Source organism: Limanda limanda, chromosome 18 (genome assembly GCF_963576545.1).
Source record: "Limanda limanda chromosome 18, fLimLim1.1, whole genome shotgun sequence".
Taxonomy (NCBI): Eukaryota; Metazoa; Chordata; class Actinopteri; order Pleuronectiformes; family Pleuronectidae; genus Limanda; species Limanda limanda.
The window spans coordinates 15501230-15527988 of record NC_083653.1 but is presented as its reverse complement, the minus strand read 5'-3'; the positions used below and the strand labels follow the sequence as shown (position 1 = coordinate 15527988).

Genomic DNA, 26759 nt, shown 5'->3' with positions numbered 1-26759 from the left:
GTGTTACCAATACAACAAAACAACTTATTAAATGGGATGCAAAACCTGACATTTGCGGCTTTTTTTGTCGCCCGACCCACTAAAATCTGGAACATGCCATTTGTGGTTCACGTGACCTCCTGCAAGCCCACTCCCCCCCCCACTTTGCTCCACTTTCCATACCTTGTCGAAGCATCAAGGGAGAGTATCAATCTGTTTTGCTATTTTTCAATTCCATCCCAGGTTCAGGCCAGAGGATTTGACATTTAAGTGACAATTGTTCCCTGACCTTTTTATAAATCTGCCGCCCCGCGCTCGGTCCTGCCCGCTGGGACGAGTTCAGACGCACCGTGCCTGACTGGGAACGGACTCACACAGCTGCTGGCTTTGGAAACATGAGAGACCGGAGCGTGATGGGCTTAAGTAAGGGAGGTAAATTAAGGTTCTGCCTAAGAAAGTCTGCCAGTGTGAGTGTGTGTATTGATGATGCTTGACAGTGTATGAAAACACACAAAACTGTGGATTCTACACCCAGCAGGTAAGGTTGCATCGGGATATAATGATGTAATAATCATGCATACAAGTTGTCATAAACATTGCACTCACGTACTCACACACACACAGACACACACAGACAGACACACACATACACACACACACACACACACAGACACACACACACACGCACAGCTATCTTATTAGGACTTTGCTTTTACTCCCTATCATTGTGGATGGCATTACCAAATCCTTATCCCTGACCTTAATCGCTTATCCTTAAATGCCCCTATGTAACACTCAGTTAAGCATTTTTAACCCAACCTAACCTAAACCATGACCAAACCTCGCCTTAACCTAACCATTATTAACATCTTATCCCTGAACTTAACCAGGAGCTCAGAAATTAGTTTTTTTTTGCACACACACACACATTCTGAGCCACACCTACCTAGGAAGGACACACAGACTTTACAGAAGGTGTTGAACTGGAACTTGTTGGCGGCCTCCAGCAGCGTCTTGGCGTTGGCCGAGTCGATGACCAGGGAGCCCGTGTAGACGAACTCCAGCAGCAGCTCCAGCACGTCGGCGCTGATGTTGCTCATGTTCAGCTCCAGCGTCTCCCCGCTCCTCGTCTCCCCCGAAGACCTGGGTCAACCAATCACGGCAGAGACAGAGGGGTTAGAGGAATCGTGGGGTGGGAAATCGAAGGAAACAGAACAGAAAGGAAGATAGGGACACAGAGTTACGTGTACGCTACATACAACACCTATAACACACCTCGGCCAGTACGAGTGAGGAGAAAATAAGAGAATCATTACACAATAAGATAAGAACATAAAGTGAAAAAAGGGACAGAAACAGAACTTTGGATGGTTTCTACTTTTCTATGGGACTAGCACATGTGCAACTATAGGGCCGCATCTGAAACAAAATGTCCCCTCTGAGCAAGGATTAGGCAAACAGGAGTTATTACTTGGTTTCAACAGGCATGCTGAGTACACGTGTGTTTACATGTATGCATAGTTGTAGAGGTGGACATGCATACATGGCAGAGTACGTTGGAGCCGTCAGACAGAAAGACAGAGAGAAAGAGAAAAAAGTGACGTCACAGGTCGTACGCTGACACGTGATTGGATGGAAATGACGCGTGTTGCACTGGAGAGCCCTCGCTGAACCTACGCCGCGGGTTGCTGGGTATCAAAGCAATGCATCCACTCCCGCTGGCGAGGCGGAGTGGGAGGTGCCAGGGAGCGTTTGGATGAGCAAATTAAATAGAATACGATATCCCTCCCTGATGCAGAGAGTGGGCTACGCAGGTTGCTGCTTTCAGAGCCGGGGCCGCGTTGTGACTTCACCGGGATCAAATGGCCGAGATTAGTTCACATGCAGGGTACCCCCCCCCCCCCCCGGGGAGGTATGAGAGCGTTAAATAACACCTCGCCACCCATGTTTAATGTCCCATGTGAAACAATAATCCACTCAAGGGCAGAATAAATGGAATCAAAGCCCGGCAGTACACGTGCCCCCACTACTCTGTCTCTCCTCCCGCGGCTACGGACATCAACAATATGAAAAGTACTCTGCATTAAGATGGATGGAAGCTGTTTGCTTCTGTCAGTCATGGCGGCACAATGATAATGCTCTGCCTTTTTTCCCTCTCTCTCTCACTCCCTGCGTGTGTGTGTGTGTGCGTATGTACTTCTCTGCTGGAGACAGTTTGTGGGATTAGAAATCATGACAGACAGTCAGCATTTAGTGAGACACGGGACAGCAAAAACAAACAAGATGAGACAGGTAGACGAAATGGTTAGAGTGACGACGAGAAGAGGAGGGGAGAGGGAGGTGGAGCAAAAAGGAAGGAGGGGAGAAGGGAGGGGGGGGCAGGGTGAGACGGTTCTTCCACAGGGAGCCAGCAGCCATCCTTCTGAGGGAGGGGTCGGGTTGTTCCATGACTGTGCCTTGGTCTTTTAAATAAGAGATGTCCCCGCCCACCCCCGAAAGAAACAAAAAACCACCATCACACCTAAAGGGAGCCTGTGTCCCGGCCGCAATACTCATCAGTCGCCTGTAGTGTATGAACTGAGACATTAGTTGTCATTTAAAGCGCACTCAGGAGGTGAGAGGGGGGAGAAGGACATCCAAAAAAAATAAAATAAGATAAAATAAAAGACAATGGCGTTTGTCTCTGGATGGACATTTTGCTGGAAAAACCAAGGCAGTTACTCTTTTTCCTCCTGCAAAGCAAAAAGCCACACAGTGTTATTGCCCCTTTTTCCGCACAAAGCCCTGCAGTGTGGGGCAGGTAGTAAGACAGGAAGAAGGGAAGGGAGAGGGGGAGTGTTGTTCAGGGTTAAAGTGATGGAGGGAGGCGGGGGGAGAAAAAGATGGGGGAGAAAGGGCTAAAAATATAAAGAAGAGCATGCTCATCAACCTGGTCAATTAGTGCAATTGGAAGCGGCTCGAGTGGTAGTTCTGTTTTGTCTGAGCACTTGTGTTATGGTAATGACTTTTTTCTAGAGCTCCTTAAAGAGGTGGATATTTATGCCGCATCTGATTGCAGACTCCAAATTTAAATAGTGAAAGAGGGAGGACGGGAAGACAGAGGACAGAGAGAGCGGGAGAGAGAGAGAGAGAGAGAGAGAGAGAGAGAGAGAGAGAGAGAGAGAGAGAGAGAGAGAGAGAGAGAGAGAGAGAGAGCTAGGACGAGGGGGGAAGAAAAAGATGGGTACACTCAGGCAGAGAGATTTGTTTGTGAAAAACGAATCATTTACTCAAGAGGAAGTCTTAAAATCAGCAGAGACTGTCAAAAATGGTGGTGAGCACAGGGAGAGAGGAAGGAGGGGAGCAGCATGAGACACAAACACACACACACACACACACATACACATACACACACGCACAAAAACACAAACTCACACTTCCTAGTACATCCCTCAACCTAAAAAAAGCCCATTTTACAGCCGATACTTTTAGCTTTCTCTTACGAGACCTTTTTCTCTCCGTGGAAGTACAGTCTCCAAATATGAAGACGTGTTAAGATGGACGGTTACTCCGAGGCAAAGCCTACGTTTTCTGGGCCAAAATAGATTTGTATTTACATCCCCCATCTCAACATAAATTCAGGAATAAATTATAAAAATAAACGCACGTAATGTGAGCTCCGTCAGTGTCGGGACTCAAGTTTTGCTTGCCTTTGCATTCCAGTAATGAGGCCACGATACAGCATCAGGTATGATCAGGTACTGATGCTGAGGTTCTTTTTTTTGCTGTAAAGAGCCCGGTTTGTGTCAGACACCCTCTAAAAGGACAAAGAGGACAGGATGACAGGTGGAGAGTTTAAAAGCCCGGAGCTGCGTCCTAGTGTGAGCCGAGGGCCATCAGCGTGAGAGGGGGGGGAAAAAGAAATATGGACTTCGGTTTGACAGAACTCTTGATTGAAAAACTTGAAAAACTTTACCTAAAAGTTTATTTTGAGGATTGATGGCAGAGCAAAAAGCACAAGCCAATATGAATACGGATGGGAAGCTTCGTTATTAAATGGCCAGTTCACTGACAATTAAGAAAATGTGTTACAAAAAGTGTTTTATTTGACTAATGGAGGTCAACCAGGAATTCAATTTCTGGTTGTTTATTGGTATCACAAATAAAGATGCAAATAAACAATCCAGAGCTTAATTTCCTTCTAGAAAATAATGGATAACAACAATTTTTCTTTCAAAGAAAAGATCTGTCTGAAAATAGTAGACAGTGTCTATATAGTAGAAAGTGTATGCATATATATATATATAGCTCTAAAATTATTCATAAGAAATCTTTTATTATTTGATTTCTTTAATTCTAGGCTTAATCTGGTTAAAACTTGAGTTTAAAGACCCCAAATAAAATAAAAAAATTACTTCTAACATAACAACTAACATCAAAAAAAGATTTATGACAGCAGGGCTCCACCTTCCAAGTTTAACATCTTTTTTTGAAACTCGACATTGTAAGAGGACTTGGATGGGAATGTGAAAATGCACAGGAGCAGATATCACAGTTTTTCAAAGGTTGGACAAAATCTAAAAAACATGTTTTCTGTTTTGGATGAACTGACCCTTTAAAGGCAGCCAATCAGAACATATCGTCTAATTGAATTCTGAGAGAAGTATTACAGTGTCTTTTGTCTGCCTGAGACAGCAGAACAACAGAGGGCTGAGCAGTGCTCACAGGGCTCAGCTGTGGAGTTCACACAGGGCCTGCGCTGTAATGGGCTTTAACCGAGCTCCCAGCCCATCTTATAACACTCTCTGGCTCACAGGCACAGTGAAAGCCATGAGTTGACAGAGGGGGGAAGAAGGGAGGAAAAACAAATGGCATGAAAGCATGTGTCAGGACTGCTGAAAGATTTTTACATTACAGATGCGGTGGCCATAAATTAAATGCCTGCGGAGCACACTTATTTGAAAATCCCGAGGGGTAAAATGGAATTACCGGAGATGATCTGTCTCCCTGCTCTGTGCATCGGTCCTTTAAAGGGTAGGGTAATAGGTTTTTGGGTGGGGGCAAGGGCAGACGTGTGTGCACATTTCGGAGAGGCATTACATTCGTCAGGTAGCGTGGGCTGAGCTGGCTGCTTGAATGAACATATACTTTAGGGGAGGCCTGAATATTTTAGGTGAGCGTAGGCAGCGGAGGAGAACACCTGAAAGAGGGAGGCAGACGTTGGAGGATTATGTTGGAAAAAGCGAGGATTTAAAATTTGCCAGATAAGCAAAAATAAAATAATGCATGTGTTTTTTTTTTACCCTTTTATATATTATATTATAAATTTTTTATTCAAGCAGGAAAAGTCCCTTTGTGATACAAAATCTCCTCTGCCGGTGAGTCCTTGTCAAGATGGGCGACAAAATGTGATTAAAAAGAATTTGAACAAATTTTCATAATTACTTTGTCATTCTATGCTGCTACATGTTGGCTCCTTTCCAAAAAGGATTTTTAATTTGGTAAGTGAGTCATTGGGTTGGTGAGTGTGTGTGTGTGCTCTTGTACAGCTATCTTTATGAGGACCAGTATGAGCCTACAGCCGACAGTGAGGACATTTTGGGAAAGTGAGGACTTTCAGTGCTCACTTTCTGACCCCCCTTTGATGGACTGTTTAGGGGTAAAGGCTAGGTTTTAGGGTTAGGTTTGGGTTTGATTAAGGGTTAATGTTAGGCATTTAGTTTGGATTGTCAGAGTAAGGGGCATGGGAGTGCATTATGCCAATGGCTGTCCTCACTAAGATAGAAGTACAAACGTGTGTGTGTGTGTGTGTGTGTGTTCCCGTGTGTGTAGGTCAGGGAAAATAAGTGTGATGTGCACTCCCTCACCCTCCAGTATTACATCTCTACTTTTACTCTCACTAATGGCAGCCTGCCTGGATAACACACCAGAATTATGTCCCTCCATCTTTCGTGTTCGCACGCACGCACAGACGCAAAAGCCTGCACACACACACACACACACACAGCAAATCATGTAGACGCTTCGTATCATGTACATTTGCACACACACATTTCCAGACTTGGACCACACAGTGTGCACACACACACACACACACACACAGGTGGTTAACACTGGGCTGACAGGGCCTCTACACAGCAGTGAACCCCTCCTGAATGAAATGGACGAGGGAGACTGGGTACCGAACATATAAAGAGATGAAGTCTCTCTCTCTCTCTCTCTCTTTCTATTTCTCTGCGTCTCTTATGTGACCTTATAAAGATGTGGACGCCAGCGAGCCACGGGCAGCGTCACTGTAACTCATTGAAGAAGTGACCAGAATGGCACACGAGAGGCGTTTGGTAGTCTTCGCTTCTGTCTAACCAAGCTTGTGACAATCCGCCTGACAGCGAACGCCTTTCAACTACGACCAAAACGCTCTCCTCTTCACCTGTCGTCGTCGCCCCCCCCCCCCCCCCACCCCCCACCCCCCCGTACGGTCGTTACTGACATTTATTCCTACGTTTCTACTTCCTCTCTGTCCTTCTCCTGTCAACTTCTCACCGCTGTCCTTTCCTAACACACCTCTCATTTCCATAAAGTCAGGGCGCCGCATGCTCTCTAATATCAACAGCCATCACTGTGGAGGGTGCAGCGTTAGCATAATGCTGATGATCGTGACTTCATTAAATCGACGCCCGAGACGCCTCCCAAAATGAACAATTAGTATAACAAATCCATCAGATATTCTCCAGCGTGGAGTCGAATGAGAACATTTCTATTTTAGACATAATCTCGTGAAAAACGACGGCCGTTATGACAATAAATCAAAGCAGTTTTACAATTAATTAACCAATTAATGAGAATTTGCTCTGTTAAACTGTCAAATTAAACAAGAAAAATCAGACTGTGTAGGCAGCAGCAGGCATTAAGATGAGCTTGATGAAACTCAGACCACTCCTCTGGGAGCTGACGTGTCTTTCAGGAGTCACGTCTTCACGCATTAACGATTTGGGCGACTGTACTTCCCGGATAAGAGGCCAAGACGAGACAATCTGATGGACAGGTTGACCACTACAGGGGCTTCAATTCTGTCCAAAGCCGCTGGAGTCTCTCAGGAAGCGTCTCTGCTATTGTGAAGGTCAAAGTAAGACCAAGCGTCTCGTTTTTTATTCACGGCGCTACGAGTATTGCTGTCATGGAGATGAGTGATCCTAGTACAGACGCTGCTCTGTGGCTTTTCTCTCCCTGTTCTCTCTCTGGCCTTCCTCACTCCGTCCTCATTCAGGAGGAACAAGTGTATCGGTGGCGAGAGAGGAGGCCACCGCGGCAGAGGCTGATAAGCAGCTTTTTGATGAGCTCGCATGGCTGCAGGGCAAAGTGGAAAACTTCCCCAAGGCGTTCCAGCCACCGCCAGCGACTGTGTGTGTGTGTGTGTGCATCTCTTCTGTTTTGTCTTTGTATTTTCTCAACACTTCATCCCCAGCCATGCAAGTGAGAACAAATGCGCACACACTCGCGCACACAAGCAGCAAGGCGGCAAAACAACTCTGGGTCCGGGGGACTCTCAATCAAGCTGAAACACCTGCAAGGATTTGAAGTGAGGATGAGGACATTAGGGAATTGTGGTATTCCCCTTCCGGAAAACAAGGCAGACAAAGAAAAGACATACTTGCGCTATCAGACTTTACAGTCACTCTCACACATTGTGCACACACGTCTAGAGACACTAAAAGGATCTGTGGCTGACACACACGGGCACACACACACACAGACAGAGACAGGCACCCGTGGAAACAAAACAGCCCATGAACAAAAATAAAAAATATGGGAGTATGAAGGGCAGAGTAGAGAGGGAATACTTGAATCCACATCAAACAAATACATCAGTGAAGGGTGGTGTTCACCTGTGAAAGTGGTGGTTCATTAAGCTGTTTTAGACGCGCTTTTGTCTCGTCCTTTTGTTTATGACTGTGAAATGTCTTATTAGACTAGCCATGATGTATTAGCATAAGAAAAGGCTGTTCTGTGGCAGAATTCACAAAACAGCAACAGAAAAAAAGTGGCAGCTCAGGGGACAAAAATCCCTCTGCCCATAGAAGACAGTGGAGCTTTGGCAAATTACCACCCAAACTGAAGAAGGTATGATTCTTTTGTTTTGGCCCTTTGGTGAGTTTTAGAACATCCCCAGTCATGGAACATTTTCACTGCTCATTAAAATGGAAATGTGGTTAAATTTGCCCTACATGGGGGAGGAAAGGTAATGACGAGGGTTGACCTTCTTTTCTTTTTTTTTTCTCCACTTTCAGATACATTCATTTGAGCGGGAAAGGGGAGGAATGGCTGCTGGCCCTGTGCTAGGAACCAAAGTCTTCACACACCTGCAAGAGAGAGAGGGGAAGGGAAAAGAAGAAAGAAAAAAAAAAAGCGACACAAATGCGCCCTATGAAAGGAACAGATTGGATCAACAGCTGGTGGGAAGAAGGGAAGCGAAGGCAAACCTTTTCACCAGGTCCTTGAAATACAAGCTGCAGGAAGCTAGAACATTTTGGTGGACTTCAAACTCTTTGCCTTCAACAATTATTTTCAGGTCTGTAAACTCTTTCGCTCTGCGCTGTTGGTTCAGCTCCCTCAACATCTCTGTAGAAGAAGAAAAAGAAACAGACAGTGCCACATTTGGGGTTCAGAATTCTTTCTTTGAATACAAGTGCATCAAAAAAAAGCATGACAACAAGAAACAGAGCACAATGTTAAACAGTGTAGATTGAAGAACACATTATTGCTGGCATCTTAGGAAACAGTGTTCATTACATGATAGACGAGAGGTGACACGTGCACATTTGATTCGACATTTCGGACAAAGCAAAATGAAGCCTGTACGTAAATATAACAGAAAAAGAGTGCATGACAGAAAATAAATAATAATTAGCTCACATATTCTATACTGTACTGTGATTGGTCAAAGCATGCTAGTGGTTAACAGAACTATCCATCCGTCCATTATCTATGTATGGCTTATCCTCTTGGGGTCGCAGTGGGCTGGATCCAATAATGTAGGAATACAAAAAGAAAAGAAAATATAATAAAATAAAAAATGGTTGTTATGGGGAAAGACACTTGTTAAACTGTATTTGACTTGCAATTTAATCTGCAGCACTAAAACGTCGATGGCGCCGAGCTAAATGAAGTGAAAAAAACGTGTGGGCTGAAAACAGAGACACTGTCAATGCATTATTCATATCGAAATAAAATTCTTTGGCTTCTCACTAATGCCCTAGTCAGCACAGAGTTGACCTTCAAATGTTGCTCAATGAGAAAACAACAGCTTAAACCCAAAATCCCCTCGCTCACTCTCTCACTCTTAGAAAAACACCCCTCGTCCTTCTCGCTGGGAAAAAGATACACGGCAATAACAGAAAGTGACAAAACACAATCTGAGAAAACACGCTTGGAGCAAACCAATGTGCAGTCGAAGGCAGAGAGTACACAGCGAGTTGTATAATCTGGTGCAGCCGTACAATGTTCGGCCTGGCCTTGCTGCAGCGCTGGGTCGGAGGCTCTTGTTTCTCTGCGTCTTAATGAGGCACCATGAGGGGATGCTGAGAATGGAAATCAGCGGGAGACTAGCAACATATTCCACAGCCTTAGGAGAGATAACCAAAACTGTAAGCTTTGTTAATCTCCGCTACCATCCACTACTCAGGACGCCGATAAAAAGGCAAAGACTAAGAGATTCAAATACAGGAGAATACTACAGAACATGGAGGGAACCGGCTCTAGCACTGTCTTATAGCGTTAACAGAGCATTTCATGGAGACTGCAGGCTGTGAGATGTAGTAAAAGGGTATTATGGCACCAAACACAGTCTGTGCTGTATAAGGACACATGCTGAGGAGAGATAAAGAGCAGCCACAGTTCTGTGTGAGACACGGGAATGATGATATAGATAAGAAAGGTGGCGAATCCTCCCTTGATCAGAAGGAGGGTCATTTTTCCCGAGGCTAGTGCAGCCACTCTACCTCAGCGTAAACACGGCAATCTGACCAGCAGTGAGCATTCTGTTGTCAACATCATGTGCACCGAGAACGGTGTGTGCATGTGCACGTGTGTGCGGATGGACGTGTGCGTTACCGTCTAGCCACTAATCGTGCAAAACTGATCGGACTTGTGATTGTATTTGCAACGTCCATGCTGAAATAAAGGACCTTCATTTTCCGCTATGATCCTGAAAGAGGTCTGTGTTCACGCCAGACACAAATCAGGGATTTAATTAACCTGGAATGACACTCGCCCCTCTATTTGGCTGGAATATCTCCTCATTTAGCTCCTTCCATTCTCCTGACTGACACTGGCAGCTCAGCTCTGAATTAATTCTGCAGCTGGAATTATAGCGTATAAAGACACATGACAAATACGGTGCAATTCACGAGCGTGCTACGGTAGAAAGCCTCCTCGCAGAGCGCCGCATCCCACAGTTATCGTGTCGAGAAATGAATTGCCAGAGAGAATGACCTGGTTATTAAACATGCTGCATAGCTAATGAGGGGAAATATTATAATAGATGCAGTTTTTGACAATATGTCTGTTGTGCTTTGACCACCTACACAACTGTATGGTTGGAGCAGACCATGCACATGCAAACACAAAGCTGCCATTTGCCTTGTCCTTCATCCATCTCCCTCCACATTCCACCCCAGCGCTGTTTGTCAGTGAGACAGCTATCTGATTACTGTGTGGGCATGGGCTGTGAATAGTGAATACACAGTAGTTTTGAGTTTGCATTAGTGGATCTCCAGCGGCCGATATGCCTCTCACCTCCAATCAGACACACCGCACACCCTCCATTCGCCCCAACAATAGAGAAAGTGAGAGGGGGAGACAGAGAACTCCACTTGTCAGCAAACAATGGCCGCCTCCCTCGGAGCCATGCAGATACACCTGAATGCCTGATGGAAGAGCTAATCATCAGCTTCTTGGGTGGATCTGGGAAGCGCCCGGGAACAACTCATCACCGCCGGGGACCATGAAACTGCACATGGCGTCCCCATTCGGGGGTTTGGCGTGGAGTGTGGTGAGGCACAGCCACGTTCAGCGGCTTTGAAACACCCAACATCTCAATACTCTCAAAGGAAACAAATCCCTGGAGGACTGTGCGCAACACGGAGTCGTAAGCAGACGCAGAAAATATCAGCATGGGTTTGTTTTGTGGGAAGTACGTAGATATCCTCATAGGGGTATAATGTGCTACATTTCTGGAGTACACGTCGTGGACTGCAAACAGTGATAAAATGTGCCAAAGTAGTTTCCTGCCCCTAAGCCGTTCACAATAATAACAACACCCCGCGCCGGCTCCTTGTGATTGGCTGACACACTGCACATGCACAGGGGCTACGAACACGGCGCCAACTCTGCTGCTCAGCCTAGTAACTCTACTGTCAAACATCTCCGAGCGCTGTGGCCAATGGGTTTCCTCGGGTGAGATTTCCAGTAACCTATCAGCGAGCACCATGTTACAAGGTGTGGCAAGTCAAGTGCTGGACTGTGATTGGTTGCTGTAAGAAGGGTGACTCCGTGTGCCATTGGTTGCCAAACACGGAGCCATTTTAAGGTTCTACGTGTATTTAACATGAGCATCTGTAGACCCACCATTTTGTGTAACGAAAAAATTTAAAATTTGGATGCGTATTCACAAGTGACATTTTCAGAGGAGCTCGCCAACTGTTTCTGAGTTGTGTTGAAAAGACTGAAAAGTAAAGCTCAAAAATAAAAATTGTTCTACAGCAAAGGGCGAATATTTTAGCTTTTTTCCTACAACCTTATGAAGATGAATTGTCTTGGAATTTAATTTAATTTCGTTTGCAGAGGTGAGACAGTGTTTGAAACCTTTAATAAAAATATATTTTAATTCAGCCATTTATATATCAGACACACACACTGGATTGTGTTTCTGAAAATAAGTTCTAAAATTTGTTCTACATTGTGGCATCACAAATTATCTAACAGAATACTTAGAATTTTATAGCATATATTTTTGATTAATATGAAACGACACATGAAATCAAAAATAAGGGGTTAAAAATACGTAAAGTTTCTTTCTTAAGACTTGTGAGATGTGACACCTTGTGAGAGACAGTTTTTATAATAAATACAGCAGAGTGTGACTTTTGATGGTTTAAATTAAAAAGCCATGTTTTCTCAAATATAAAAAATGTTTTGTTCCATTTCTCTCCTGACAAATCTCGTTCCTACTTCACAAATACACATGTAATTCTCCACATATCTCGTTTCAATTGGCTGACATTCTGTGTTTTGGCAGACAGAGCACTGGGGTGTTGACTTTGACCTTTTTGTTCTCTTTCAAACTTTCAACAATCAATTCCAACCAACACTCACAGCTTAATTACCTAGAACAAACCATGCTGGCTGATCAATAATTCAATGTACATGTCTGCCATAATGGCTTTTCTTTAGCTTGGACAGCACTTCACTACACCGTACAGTTTTTAATCAAATAGCACTTAATCATTTTATCACACCACACGTGAAAACGAAATTAATTTATGATTTATTAATTGTCTTTAAAACAATTGATAAAAAAATCAGCAAAGTCAACAATATTTTCTGAAAAAGTCTTGCTCTACGTGCAAGATAAATATACTGAAAATATATTTAAATTAATAGAATTCAATCCAATTCGACACATTTTTGTTGATTTTGGTTCTCCCAACAGATTATTTTCCAATAATACATAGTTAGAGCTTAATTAATAAACAAATCACACTAACAGTTAAAAAGACATTTGGAAAAAGGAAGAAATGTATATCTTAAAATTGTTTTATTAATTAATGAACAATCCCCTCTAGTTTAAAGTGATATGATGCAACATTTACTAGTCGCATTGCTGTATTCTGGATAATATTTGAATGAATTTTACAAGATATTATGATATATATAATCACAGACATTATAAGATATATTCATTTTATATCTAAAGGGATCTGCTTTCAAAGAAGCAGCAGCAGCACTATTCTAGGTTTGAAGCAGATTGGACTGAGGCATTCTGTTGACTGAGACGTTTGAGAAATTCCAGTTCAAAGGTTCCTTTACGACAGAACGAGCAGAGTGGGCCGAGAGCATAAATATAATACATGCACACAAAAGAACTCTTTCCAAGCAAAAAGCTTGCACAGCATTTGGCTCCCCTACAAAATGTCTCCCCCCCTGCAGAGAACAGAAGGTCTGGAACCTACAGTCAAAGCACTGATAATGTCAGAAGGATTCGTGAGGGGTATTCCCATGTGAAGTGCTGCCCTGGTAATGAAAATAGAATATAAATGAATAAATATTCATATAATAATTGTGGCAAACCGGTTTTTGCCTCAGACCCCAAAACATTATGGTGCCGATCTCACAGCATCAAATGGATGTTTGGGGAAATAAAACTTCTCACCTCCCGCTGACTTTGATAAGAACACCACTTTAAAATGGTTTCCCTGTTTCTGACTGCACACATTGAAAACACCCACACTCACAGAGTTGGTCAAGAGTTCACTGTCAGCACAAGCTGTTGGATAATGTAATCTCTCTACTCTGCAACCCCAGGTGCCACGTACAACAGTGGGGGGGGAAACCCAATATCAGCTCTTAGGCCGAGGAAGCATTTAACCCTAGTTCTTAAATTATGACTTGACACAATGATATGTGTTTTTTGGATTTTTCCATCTCCGCACTTTAAAGCTGGCTATTTGAATTCAGGGTCGGAACACTGCCTGACCAAAGCTTTCAAAAAGGAAATAAAAAAGATTTCGCAGGAACAGATAACATAGACTTGGCCCTATTGCAAAATGGATGTCCAGTAAAGTAAAGCTCTAAAAAATCTAATCTTGCACTTCTTGACTTTTAGTTAATGTTTTGACTCAAGTAAAGTGGCTTTTTATAAATAATTTTTCATGTTATATAATTTCTGTGACTTTAAGTCATTTTTAAATCCATTACTGTGCATTGGTTAAAAGTTGTTAAAAACAAAAGCAGTACAACGTTTTATTATGTTTGTATATCTCCCTCTCAATCTAATAAGTTGTGATTTTAAGTCTATGTCTATGTATAACGTTTTCTTATTCATACAAATTAAGTTGCTGAAATTGTTTATTATTATAGACAAAATAAGAAATGCTTAGGATCAATTCAATATGTAGTTGTGTGCACTTATAATGATCAAACATTAAATTTACTTGTAACAAACGATAATTTAAAACAGTTTTTTAAATTTAAATTTAATTGGAAAAGCGACAATCTTTTTTTCTCAACATTTTTGCAAAATATGTTGCAAATAGACCAGGCTCCTAAATCACATAATCAACTAAATTACCAATATTCAAAACATAAACATTTTAAATATATATTTTAAAACATTTTAATAAGATAAATCATTCTGACGCGTTTGTTGAAGGTTTTTACAAACATGTATTTTACGGTTTTCGATGCATTAGGCCATTTCTGATGAAATCATATATATAAATGTCTTAGTATTAAATATATAATATTTATTGGATTGTTCACACAACATTTCAATGAGTGACGGGCTAAAAAATACACTGCAAAACCACACATGTCCTATTTGCCCAAAACAGGAGGGGAGGCCACTACATTTTAAAAGCAACATTTCACAAGTCTTTTTATTTTATTTTTTTCACCATCCTCAGCCAGGGCAGTTCATTTCAAAAGCCACAATGGCTAAATGTCAGCCTTTAACGGGTGCAAAATGTCATCAGCACTATCAGGACTCTCATCTCGCTGCCATCTGCTGAACGAATGATGCTTTACGTAGATAAAAGCCAGCAGATGTGTGTTACCCAATCTAGCCTGTGTCTCTCTCACGTCGCAATTACTCCAAACGGTCCCTGAAAACGTACCTCTAACAATCACTGCCACATTCATGTCTGGAGACGTCTCAACAGCCGCTGACTACTCCCGGCAAATCACCACAAGCGAGGCATCACAAGTCCTCGAGACCCCTCGAGTCTCTAGCCGTCCTGATTTCAGTGTTTGAGAGCAGTGGCGCCATTAAAGCCTCAGAGAATAGTCCACGATGAGGACGCTTTATTTTTTCCCTGCTGCCCGAAACTGCTGATCCGAGCTGCTCGAGCCTCAGCGATGCTGTCAGCATGTCTGGACAGAGCCTGGGGGGGGTGGCGGGTGGGTTGGGGGTTGGGGGGGTTACCATGACAGAGGAAAGGAACCGGTGCCCCTCAAAGACACTGCCTGGGCCTTTGTTGTCTTCTCCAAACAGGCATGCCAGAAAATACCTCGAGTAGTAAAGTAGCACAGAGAGCTCCCTGTCCTGCACCGGGCACTCGCACCTCCACATGTACTCTCTGGTGCAAAGGGTCAGACGCACTCACATATATGCAAGTGAACAATTGTCACCGGCAGAACAAAGTCAAGGCAAATACAAGAAGAGGCTTTGAGGAATAAGAACACAAACAAAGGGAGCCCCGGGAGCGTGTGTTGGCCTGCTGCAACACAGTGACAGGATGTCACGCAATGTTTCTCTTGTTCTTTCCGTCTGAGTCTGGTGGGAAGAGGAGAAAGTCTCAGCTCTGGGCTGGTGCGGTGGCCTCCTCATTAGACAGGAGGGAGGGAGAGGGCAGAAAGTGACAAGTGGTCATTCTCCCTCAAACAGGTTTTAACAAGAGGATACACCTGTGGCTGTCAAACCAGGGCTCTGTCTTATCTCCTCTCACCCTCAGGCGCCACAACATAAGTTTATGACAAAGAAGATACTTTATTATAATATACACTAAGAAGGCAAAGGCTGCTTCAGACTTTCCTCACTGTATCTTTTCTGTAACAATTTCCTCTAATAATCCTCTAATTTATGTATGAAATAATGGCGTCAATAACTGGAAACCAAATCTTTCGAGCTAAACCAAAACTTTGCATTAATGAATCCAATTTAAGTCATTCTTCTTTCTTTTTTATTGCACTGATATCTTTGTTTGACATGATTTCTCGCTATTTCACCCTGGTGCATGACAAAAATGAAAAAACACGTCTAGCTTTTTCTCTTTGCAATCAGTGTCGAGTGAGTCTAACCTCCTACAGATGCACCATGGGAGTAACTCTACCCGCCGAATATCTGGGACATGACTTCTGTTCCAAAATAATTCAAAGGAGGATCGCGGAGTTTACTCCGGCTGAAAGCATTTTAGGCTACAAAAACAAATCATACCATGATGCCTATTTTCACTTCCAATTAAAATGCTCCAAACGAATATGAGATCCTCCAAAGTTGTTATTTCAACATGGCTAGAAATTATGTTTTCACCAAAAGTGCGTCTTAATTAGGGTGTAGAGAGGTAACACTTATTGTGCCAATACCTGTCATTCGGTCAGGTCACATGATCGCGAAGTAAAGGAGACATATCGGGCCAACAGAAGCAAAAAAGGAATATGTGTAATTACATTGACTTTAGATCAAGCAAGATCCAACGGCACATCAAAGATGGGTATAGATTTATATTCCTGGAAACCCATTTCTCAGTCTATGTGTGTGTGTGTGTGTGTGTGTGTGTGTGTGTGTGTGTGTGTGTGTGTGTGTGTTTGTGTGTGTGTATGTGTGTGTGTGTCTGTGTGTGTGTGTGTGTGTGTGTGTGTGTGTGTGTGTTTGGTCCCCTTATAGCTCCCTGACACATCATTAGCACTGCACAACTCCTCCATGGCTGTTTTTAAACCTGTTTTTTTAACCTACTCAAAATGGTAAAGTCAATATGGTGCCAAGCCACTAATGTGACAATCCTGTCCAACTATATTAACATATCGTGCTCATGTTTTGAAATAAAAGACCCATTCAAGCGTTTAACCCTTTTACAGGTGGTGAAAAGCTCTGTCTTAAATGTATGCTTGTCTGCGAAGCTGCCCAACATCACAATCCAAGAATATCTCGGGGGCAGGGGATATTTTTAACGGTTCCCCACATACAGGCTGAGCTGATGACAGCTTCATGCAAAAGAAGGTGCAAGGCAACCTGCAGGCTCCTCTGCAGTGTCTTGAGTTGTGTAAGTGTCACTATAAGTGGCCACTTTGGGAAAAAGTTGAGGGCCACCAGATTCCAGCTGATTTAATGTTGTGGGCAGAAGTTTTGAACAGTCCGCTATCACTGCAAATAAGCATTCGACTGAAACTTCTGCTCAACCATCACCAAAAAACTTGCAGTCAAAAAATAAGGAAATTAGCCAATGATACTGCATCATCCATACAGCCTGTCACCACAAACACACACAGCTACACAAATCACAACATAAATCACGTCTGCATCACATAAAAACACAAATTTCTATGACGCGTTTACCCGCTCGCTCATATGATTCATGCAATCTCAACAAAACAATCTGATGTTTACATCAGCACCTTGAAGGCATCTTAACGTTCATTTGTGAGCTTGTGGTGTGGTCACAAATTTATTCACAATCCATCACTCTGTCATTGTCGTCTCTGCACATATATACATGTAAAAAAGGACATTACAGCACGATTAAGTAAGTCGGGTAGAAAGGAGGACTAATGAAATGTGATGCACATTGGATTAATGAATAATTGTGAATTAATTAGTTAGATTTGCTGCTCCAGTGAGAGGCAGCAGTCACTTTTCAGTTTGTCTGCCACTGGAAGGAGACAGCATGAAGAAGGCTCTGATTGGATGATGCAATGCTGCAGAAAGACAGCATATCAAGTGTTGCAGAATTTTACACAAAACAAAAGGATCCATATGCCATGATGGAAATATAGATGCCATTATATGTAGTGGCTTGCTGAATGAATGTCTTCGGAGTCAACATCTATTCTCCTTGACAGACCAGCGTTTTGCTTCTGAATTGTTTCTATGGGCAACAGACATATTTACATTTACAAGAGAGAGCGGCCAAATTGTCCCCGAAGCGACAGACTCTGATTCAACAGTTTCGGTTTCCTCCATCGCTCTGAGCATTCTGCAAATTGCCTGTTGAAATAAAGCGATGCAGCTCCAAATATATCTAGGAATTCTTCCAGAACCAACAATGGCTTTGGATGAATGGGTCGGTTTGCACACTGGCTAATCATTTAATAATGTATCTCAATTTCTTACCATTAGAGAAACCTACATTATAGGAGACACTTAATGTGAATTAAAGATGTCCTCACTCGTAATAAAGGCTGCTTTTGGGAACTGACATAAAATAGAAGGCATTCTTTAAAAAGCCGTCTTTTTATTGCTCAGGCCGAGTCTTGAATTTGTGGATTGGCTTATTCCTCATAGTGCCAAAAAGGCAAGATGCCAATAGGAGATTTAGTTGTTTTTTTGTGTGTTTTTTGTTAACCACATGAAATTGTATGAGCGGACTGTGACCTACTGTAGCACAGATTAGCAAACGCTCGGCTCAAGCATTACGGAGGATGTCATTGTCAAACTCGGGGTTCAGTTATTCATCCACACCACAACAGATGACTTTGTCACAGTGTAAAAAACACACAGGCGCTGATGCACAAATGCACCTCAACACACAACCAAATACATACGCACGCGACTCTGGACAAGACAATGTCACGAGAGAATAATCCTAATAACAATGCTGTGCGTCTGAGAAGTCGCTGGCTGGTGCAGATAACATACTATACATTCGTAGGGGATTTGATTAGAACTGAGTGGGTACGCAGCACTTCTCCATCTTCCCTTTTAATTAAATTGCTAAGTTGCTGTTTCATATAAATTACTGCGAGGGCCAGAGTTCGGTCTCACCCCCATTATAAACCTTGGTGGAAAAAGCAAGACTAAGTGAGTGAAATGAATCATCTGGACAGGAGGCCCAGTGCATCAGCATGAATGCAGCCTTTCAGAGAAATATCGGTTTTCTTTTGTGCTTCACCTTGAGATGGTTTACTGAGCATCCAGGTTGTTCCAGTTGTGCATGAGACCTACTTAGAGTGCGTCACACCTGCTTACATGCAGAACAGAGAGCTGCCCACAGTGCAAACGAATGGCGGCTAGCCAGCTGCACTGGATCGCTTCTGTTCCTGCCGAGAATGAGATTTGACCTTAAACCGCGACGTCATGACTACAACAAACGCTAACGTTGTCTCCCCCCCTCAGTCAGGTAAACTGTCCATTCTGGCTTTGCATCATCCGTCCTCAGAGTTTTCCGCTGTGTGGAACCTGGCAGTGGGACAAAGCAATCACTCCAAACGCTTTTTAAAACTCTCTATGGAAAAATAAACAGAGTACTAAACACATTTAAGCAATCAGATGCCCTTCGAATATACGACGCACCTCACATAAACTGAGCAAGGGCACGTCAACAGGACACGTAGTGGTTGCAGCGGGCTGAGCCAGTTATTAGAGAGGCATTACCGGTACCGGCATGGCACGGTTTAGAAGGTGTGCCGCTAAGACAGGAGAGTATTTTGCTGCTATTACAGCAATGATCTTTGGAGTGTGAGGACTAATGGGCTTCACTATTCCACAGATTAGCAATACAACATCAATTTTTACACCTTAAAAACGTAATTATTCAAGTAATAATGTCTAAAAACCTCTTTCACACCAACATTTACAGGCTTTTCTAAAAGTAATTAAACCCGCTGTACAAAAAAGGTGGACTCATTGTGCACCCATTGCCAGAAGATGAGTCTATTTTTCGCTATTTTTGCCAAAAGGTGAGTAATGGCCATCGTCATGAATACACAAACAAATGAGGCACACTCTGACTTCGCTGCGTTGACTAAATTGTGACAAAAGTGGAAAACTTGAATATCGTGATACATTGGACTTACAGCTTTTCAACTCACCGCTGACAACATGTGCTATTGGTGATCAGGTTCAGCTGTTGCCGTGGACGATGAAATGCAGCTGTGCCAGACCAAAAATCGGCATTTTAAATCCGCAAAGTTCTGGTGAAACTACTCCTTAGAACAGGCAGCTAGTTTTTGCGATTACGGAAATACGAGGTACAGTTGTGCATTCAATGTTGAAAACACTCAAAGGAAATTATCCCAATATGCTCCTTTAAGAATAGCTGTCAAGTGGTTTCACCTTTCAGAATATTTAAATTAAAAACAGACCTGAAATAAAACAAAGTGCACACTCCAATCATGCGCTAATTAAAAGTACAAAGTTACTTTCTCCTCCGTGGACCGAAACCAGAAGCCTGCTCCTGTGCGAGTCTCACTTTCTACCTTTCACAACAAGGCACGCACTGGTGGCTGAGGACAGATGCCAGTGTGTGTGTGTGTGTGTGAGAGAATGTAGCTATGCCGTCTTGTCTTACACATCACCAGTGTTTATGAGATTGGTTTGCGTGCATTCCTTGCATTCTGTGGGATACTGGATCTCTACTGGGGCGACATTGCGTCCGAGATGACCCGAAACGGCGGCACGACCCGACTACAACTCACAGAGAAACAATATAACAACAAAAAATTCCCATGTCACCAGCGCGGCTTAAAGATAAATGTCACCCACCCCTCCCTCCTCAAAGACAATGTGTTTACTGTGTAACTTTGTGAAAGTCACAGCAGCCCAAGCAGAAAGGTCAGCGGTGGGGTCAGGTGGGGGGGCCTTCGCAGCAGAGTGCACACCTGAGATGAGCTCCAAGGCCCACAGTGGAGTCAGGCGAGTAATCTTTGCATTTCATGAGATTTTCTTTTTGTGTGCGCTTTCTTTCACTCCTGCCTCTCTCTCTCTCTCGCTCCCTCTCTCCTTTCTTTCCATCTGCCGCTCTCTCGCTCCCTCCTCGGGGAGAGAAAACAGTCCAATAGACGACTGCGCTGCCCCACAAACTCTGATTGTGTCCCAGCATGCTCCGCTGCTTGTGTGTGGCTGATGTGTTCTTGTAAAGTCATAATCCAAATTCAACTCCCTAAAACAGTACTTTTTCTTTTTAATCCTTATAAGAAATGACATAAGAAAACAATGTCTGTATGTGAGAGAGAGCCCTAACCCTAACCCCACTACAGCAGAAGAATAGTGATAGCAAACCTACACTATTATTCTGAGCTGCAGCCTCTAGCACCACAACACATTGCGTGAACTTAATATGGTCAAAGCGTACTCCTGTTTCGACATCTCATCCCGGCCTGTATTACTGCTAAAGCTTCAAGTCCATTTAGCTTACAGAGTGCAGCACTAGCCTTCGAAGATCTCCTGATTGCCATCCGGGCCATTATCATTTGTCCGTGTCACAGAGGAGTTATATACAGTATCTCCACATGCCGAGCCAGTTGCTAAATCTGCGGAATAATGACTTGGAGAGGGGAGCCATTCTTGCTAATGTCTGGTCCTGTCATTAGTATTTATTAGATGCCCTGCATACATTATCAAACCCATTTAAAAGTTTCTGCGTGAGGAAGAAGTTTGGGCATCGGCGCTCAGATAAGAGAGCACACCGTGAACATTAGCAAACTAATGCCGCTGAACAACTTCTGGACTCTTTTTTATTTTTTTCTTGCTGAGATGCAACCGCACATCTGCTGCTGTTTTGGATACTGAGTTCCTTCCTGGTTGCAAATATGGCTCCTGATTAAGAGAAAAAACATTCGATATTGACCGGCTTCCTGCGCAACATCTGCTGTGTTTACACTCAGCCTCATTGATAATGCATTACTACCCATTTCACCGGCGATGCGCGGAATAACACATCGACATTTGACTCGGGGCAATTAATCTTGTCATATTAGATAGCCCCTGACATTAGGTGTTTGAGATTCAGGCCCGTTTGAGGGTGTAACAGACATTCACTTTGACACTTCTTGACACACAAATCAATTTGCTCCCACGTAACCGCGGGTCGCGCACGTCTCACGGAGGCAAATGGCAGTGTTCCAGCTGGAGACCTCTCCCGAATACTCAATGCATGATATTCTCTGAGCAACGATGTCACACTTCATCACAAATGCAGGCAACACATTCAGCAGTGAGTGTTCTAAAATTTGGGATGGGGCCCAGATGTACATGAGACGATTGAAATTAGCCTCTAAATTTCCCCCTTAAAAAATGCTGAAGAAAAACCAATCTACTCAAGTGCCGTGTCTGAGTAGAGTTTTTCTGCGAGGTACTTCCACTGCTACTTTATTAAAATTCGACAGATGAAACAAATGCAACGCTAATGAAACAAGTATAATTGCTATAGTTTAAACAATCCTCAGGTGAAATAGTAACGTTTATGATTGGTGGAGCTCGGTGGTAACACAGCCGTGAAACTCATGTCTAGGTTACTAGACTATACACTATTTGAAACACTTTATACAGACTTAGGTTAACATTAAACCATCTACAATAACATTTTGTTTAGCTTGCTTCTCGTCCTGAACTTGAATTATAAAAAGATTATTATCTGACACTATTTATGAAAATAAAACAGATTTGTTGAAAAGTCTTTTTGAACCCACTTGAACTGTTTGTGTTTGCTTTGGTTAAGTTTGCCTTCACAAAGCTGCCTTTTGCTTTTTCAAGTGTTTGTCCATTACTATTGGTAGAGCAGATGAATGAAGCGGAGCAGTGGCCTCGAAACAGCTCTGGTTCTGGAAGTAAATTTCCAAATCACTTTCTCCACTGACATTTCAGAAAATCCTCTTAAAAGGAGTTTCAAGCCCGGAACCAGGTCGACCAGCTATGAGATTAATCGGGACCATAAACAGTTGATGCAGAGCAAAAAATACATCGGAATATGGAGGAAAAGGCGAAGGTAGAAGACATCATTCTGTTTGAGTGACGGCGCTGCACATCCCATAAATCATTGCAAAAGATTTATTTCAGGCAATTCCAGCGCTTCCTCTTGAATTTTACTTTATTGTTAATGTAGTGTTGGAATATATTGTAGTTTTATCTTGTATCTATGTATAAAGTGTTTCAAATAGTGTATCGTCTAGTAACCTAGCCCATCACAGCTGACATGAGTTACCCGGCTGCGTATCCACCCTGCTCCTGCAATTATAAACATCACTATTTCACCTGAGAATTGTGGGTGCTGTATTTCTCCTTGAATAAAACCCGTTTTCCATACAACACATATCACAAGGACTTGTGTCTCCTACCGGAGCATGTTAGATGGTTTCACAATCTCTTAGCTTGTAGTTAGTCTACATTAGATGGTTACAATAATATGCCTGATAATCAAATCTCTATTCAGAAAATTAAGGCTTTTTTGACACACTGTTGAGCTCTATGCATGTATCAAGCTATTTAAACTATTTATTCATGAAATTTAGCTTCCCTCGTGCCACTCATCTGATACTTAAGCTAACGATCTGAATTATGTTTGCAAGCATTATCCATTTCACCCATTAGATTTAACAGTTTCAACATTAATCATGTAATATTTCCAACAAGTTTAAAAATTGAGAAATAAACTGATTAAAGTATCTGTGTATCGCTGTAATGCAGCTTTTAATTAAAAAGAACTGCGTATTTCTTTCTAAATTAATTGTGATGTAAAGAAGCAACAAGGTTAATTGCTTCAGAAAAAACAGCTCAGTTGAACAAAAGAACAATCAAACAGAAAAACTAAAAAACTGAACAGATGTAAATACCATTACAGGCTTCCTCAGAAAATGGTTGGTCAGTCATTCACTGTCAAGGTCTGTTCAATTTAATAATATCTTTGATTTGCTTTTAAATTCATAGCAAAAAAACAGCGTAACTAAGTGTCACAGAGGGAAAGAAAAGCAGCGGAAAAGGAAAAATCCTTATCTCGAGCCTCCACCTGCCTAAAATATATATTACAAATGAGCAGGGATGTGATCACAGCTAAAATCAAAATTGGCCGGTTAGTTACTACTTTTATAAATCTAACACAGCACTTGTATCGATTGTCGAGCGAGAATCCTGTTTATTTCATGAACACAAAATTAAATCAAAAATAAACCTGACAGGAATAAAGACAAAACTCGTCCTTTCTCTTCTTTGACAGACAAATGGGGCCTGAAGCATCCGTGGATGTCAACTTTAAACAGTAGCAGGGTGATTTAAACAGAGTCATAAAGATTTCATATAAAAGTAATTACAATGCTCGACAAGCTGGAGGTGGCTCTGGACAAAAAGTGCAGACGTTTTGTGAGGGTAATAAGGCAAAAGAGACAGATTGATGGGATGATTCAGATGAAAATATCCACCTGGACTTTTACCGTTTATTTTTTTCCTTTTGAATTTTTCCCTCTCGTAAATTTCCCTCTGCCACTTTGCTAACTGAGGAATTAGAAAAAAAAGCAGGCTATTAAATAAGTGGCTAACAACTCCAGCATGAGTGGAGGAAGAAATAAGTTACAGGAGCATGGAACAGGTGGCAGGTAGAGTAAGGAAGGAATATATGGAGGAAAGAAGTGGAGAGGGAGACGGAAAAAAAGCAGAGGCTATAAGAGGGTGGGAGAAGCAGGTGGATGCTGGGGTGGTGGTGGGGGGTGGGGAGGATGCTGGTAGAGGACTAGTGACGTCAGGAGCGGGAAAAGGGGGAAGAAATCCACAGACAGACAATTGCATTGAAGAGGACAGGTGGGGCGGGAGGGAGGAGAGTGTAGTTTGAGGAGAGGAGGGGGGGGAAGGGAGGTGTAGATACGGTGCCCCCTCTAGCGTGGCAGAGAGCCGGGGCCTGCTGCTCCTCGGCTGCACCGCGCCTGTGTGATTATGCATGTAGCAGCCGGGCTGTCAGGCTCCAGGTCCTGTGACTGCGCCGCCGCCACCGCCGCCACGGAGCTTTATCTCCAAATCCCGGTGATTAATGAAGCCGCCGCCGCGTTCGGCACGGCGGAGGTGGACGAGGAATGATCAATCTTAATGAGCTATCCACCGTCCCTGTATTAACTGCGGGGGGATGTAATGTATGGGGGCTCCTGGCGGGGGGGCTCCTCTCCTTTAAAATACGATAACGAGGGAAAGAGAAAGAACGAGGGCACGCGGCTTTCCTTTCCTCGCTCCTGTGACACACTGCTGCTACTTCCCTCCCTCTCCCTTTCCCCGCTTTCTCCTGAGAGGCCGAGCGGTGCTAGGAAAACAGTTAGACGTCTCAATAGAAGCCTTCCTTTCGCCAAAAGTTAAAGAGACGGCGTCGGGTTGCTGCTGGGCTTCATCCGAGCCCAGCGGTCTCCAGACCACTCCCGCCCCTCCAAAACGAGATGTTTGAGTCAATATCATTGATATGTAGGCCCCATATGGACCCGTGCGCCAAGGTTGCTCATAAGCATATCGCCGTCATACTGCATGTATTCATTTTAGAGAATTACCTGCGCATACTGAGTCCACAGTGACTGGAATAAATTTCAGCCTCATTAATAATTTGCAACCTTCTCGGCGCTCGTGAATCCCATTTTCGGCTCCCACTGAAGTTATCTAGAATTAAGGAACACTGTGAGAGAGAGAGAGAGATAGTAAGAAAAAAAACACTTGAAAATCCATGCATTTCATATTTCAAGTTAAGCCTGTTTTGGAATCATAATAACCCGGGTTCTGCTTTAGCTAATCCTGATGTAGATAGCTTTAAGATAGCGCAACACTGCGTCAGCTTTAATTAATTTGCCACTGCTCATTCTGCGTGCACGCTGATCCGAGTCAGCATATCAGATATTAAAAATTAAGATTGCAGGGAGGATGCAGTCTGCACTCTATCAAGGTGGAAAGAGAGATGCAGACCGGGGGAAGAGGGAGAGAAAGAAAAAGGGGAGGGTTTAATTAATGTGCATGCTATGATTAATGGTCTCAGTGTGGCTATTCCAAACTGGCTGTGTTTTTAATAACTGGTTTGAACAGCCTGTCATGCTAACAGTGTGTTCCTTTGGTTGAATCAAAATGAATATTTATGCACCACTAATAATATTGATAACACTGCAGGCTCCTTGATAACTGCAGGCAGCTACTTCAGTCAACAGAGGAATATCCCAGAGGTGAGAGATGTGCAATCTGTGTCACGATCACTTGTAGTAAAATCATAAACATGTAACAAGGTAAAACCATGAAAAACAACGACCGCTGATGAGATTTGATTAAAGGTCTTTGCTCATAAATACGACCTGACGTTGTGTCAATCACGTTTACACACAAACTCCAAAACCTTTGTCCTTTTGCAATGGGTTTAATTTGCTGCATTTGGTTTGGGATGGGTCAGCGCAGCCAATGATGTGGCACTTCTAGCATTCACAAAATGGATGTGAGACTAAAGTGGCCCACTTGTAAAATAGCAAATGTGGCCAAATTATCCCAAAACAAGTGTGAACCCTTTTTGGCAAACATTCAGTGCTCTAGGCAAGGTGTAATCTGGATGTGATCCTAAAGCGGCCCATGTGGTAAATGCTAAATATGGCCCAAATAGCTTCTTTGGTTGACATGCAGTCTTGCAATGGATTACTTGTGGATCAGGTAAACAGGAATGGACATAGAGTCACCACATAGTATGTTGGCCGGATGACAGTGTGGCAGTGTGGGCTGAATCTGGGTCAGCAAAAAATGTTGTATGTGGGATTGGGATCATCTGGATTAAAGATATTAGTAATCTTCTTTTTGATATGTCGTCTGAGTGCCGGAAGCCTATCAAACTGGACCACTGGCGTCCTGAAATAGACTTGGAAGCTGACAGGATACATTTGCAGCTCCTGCGCGAGAAGATGAAATTCTCCTTGTTCCTGACGGCTTCTCAAGATTGGATCGAACCAATGTTTACTTTTCCTTTCTTCAATAAGCGAGACGACCACAAAGTCATCCTCACGACTCGTATCTGCTACTGTGAAGTCTCAGAGCGAATAGACACACGTCCAACTCTGAGTTCAAGGTGTCTGCGTGTGACAATTTTAACTGGATGATGGATTAA

At 43.1% G+C, this 26759-nt stretch overlaps 1 protein-coding gene across 1 annotated transcript in view; it reads right to left on the bottom strand.

Annotated features, from left to right (window-relative positions):
- Positions 1-26759, bottom strand: part of LOC133024636 (kelch-like protein 29) — a 152577-nt gene that overhangs the window by 78158 nt on the left and 47660 nt on the right. The window contains exons 4-5 of the mRNA XM_061091797.1: positions 8439-8577; positions 926-1122 (exon numbers count right to left, since the gene is read on the bottom strand). Of these exons, the coding sequence (XP_060947780.1) occupies positions 926-1122; positions 8439-8577 (336 nt within the window). The remainder of the gene's footprint in view (positions 1-925; positions 1123-8438; positions 8578-26759) is intronic.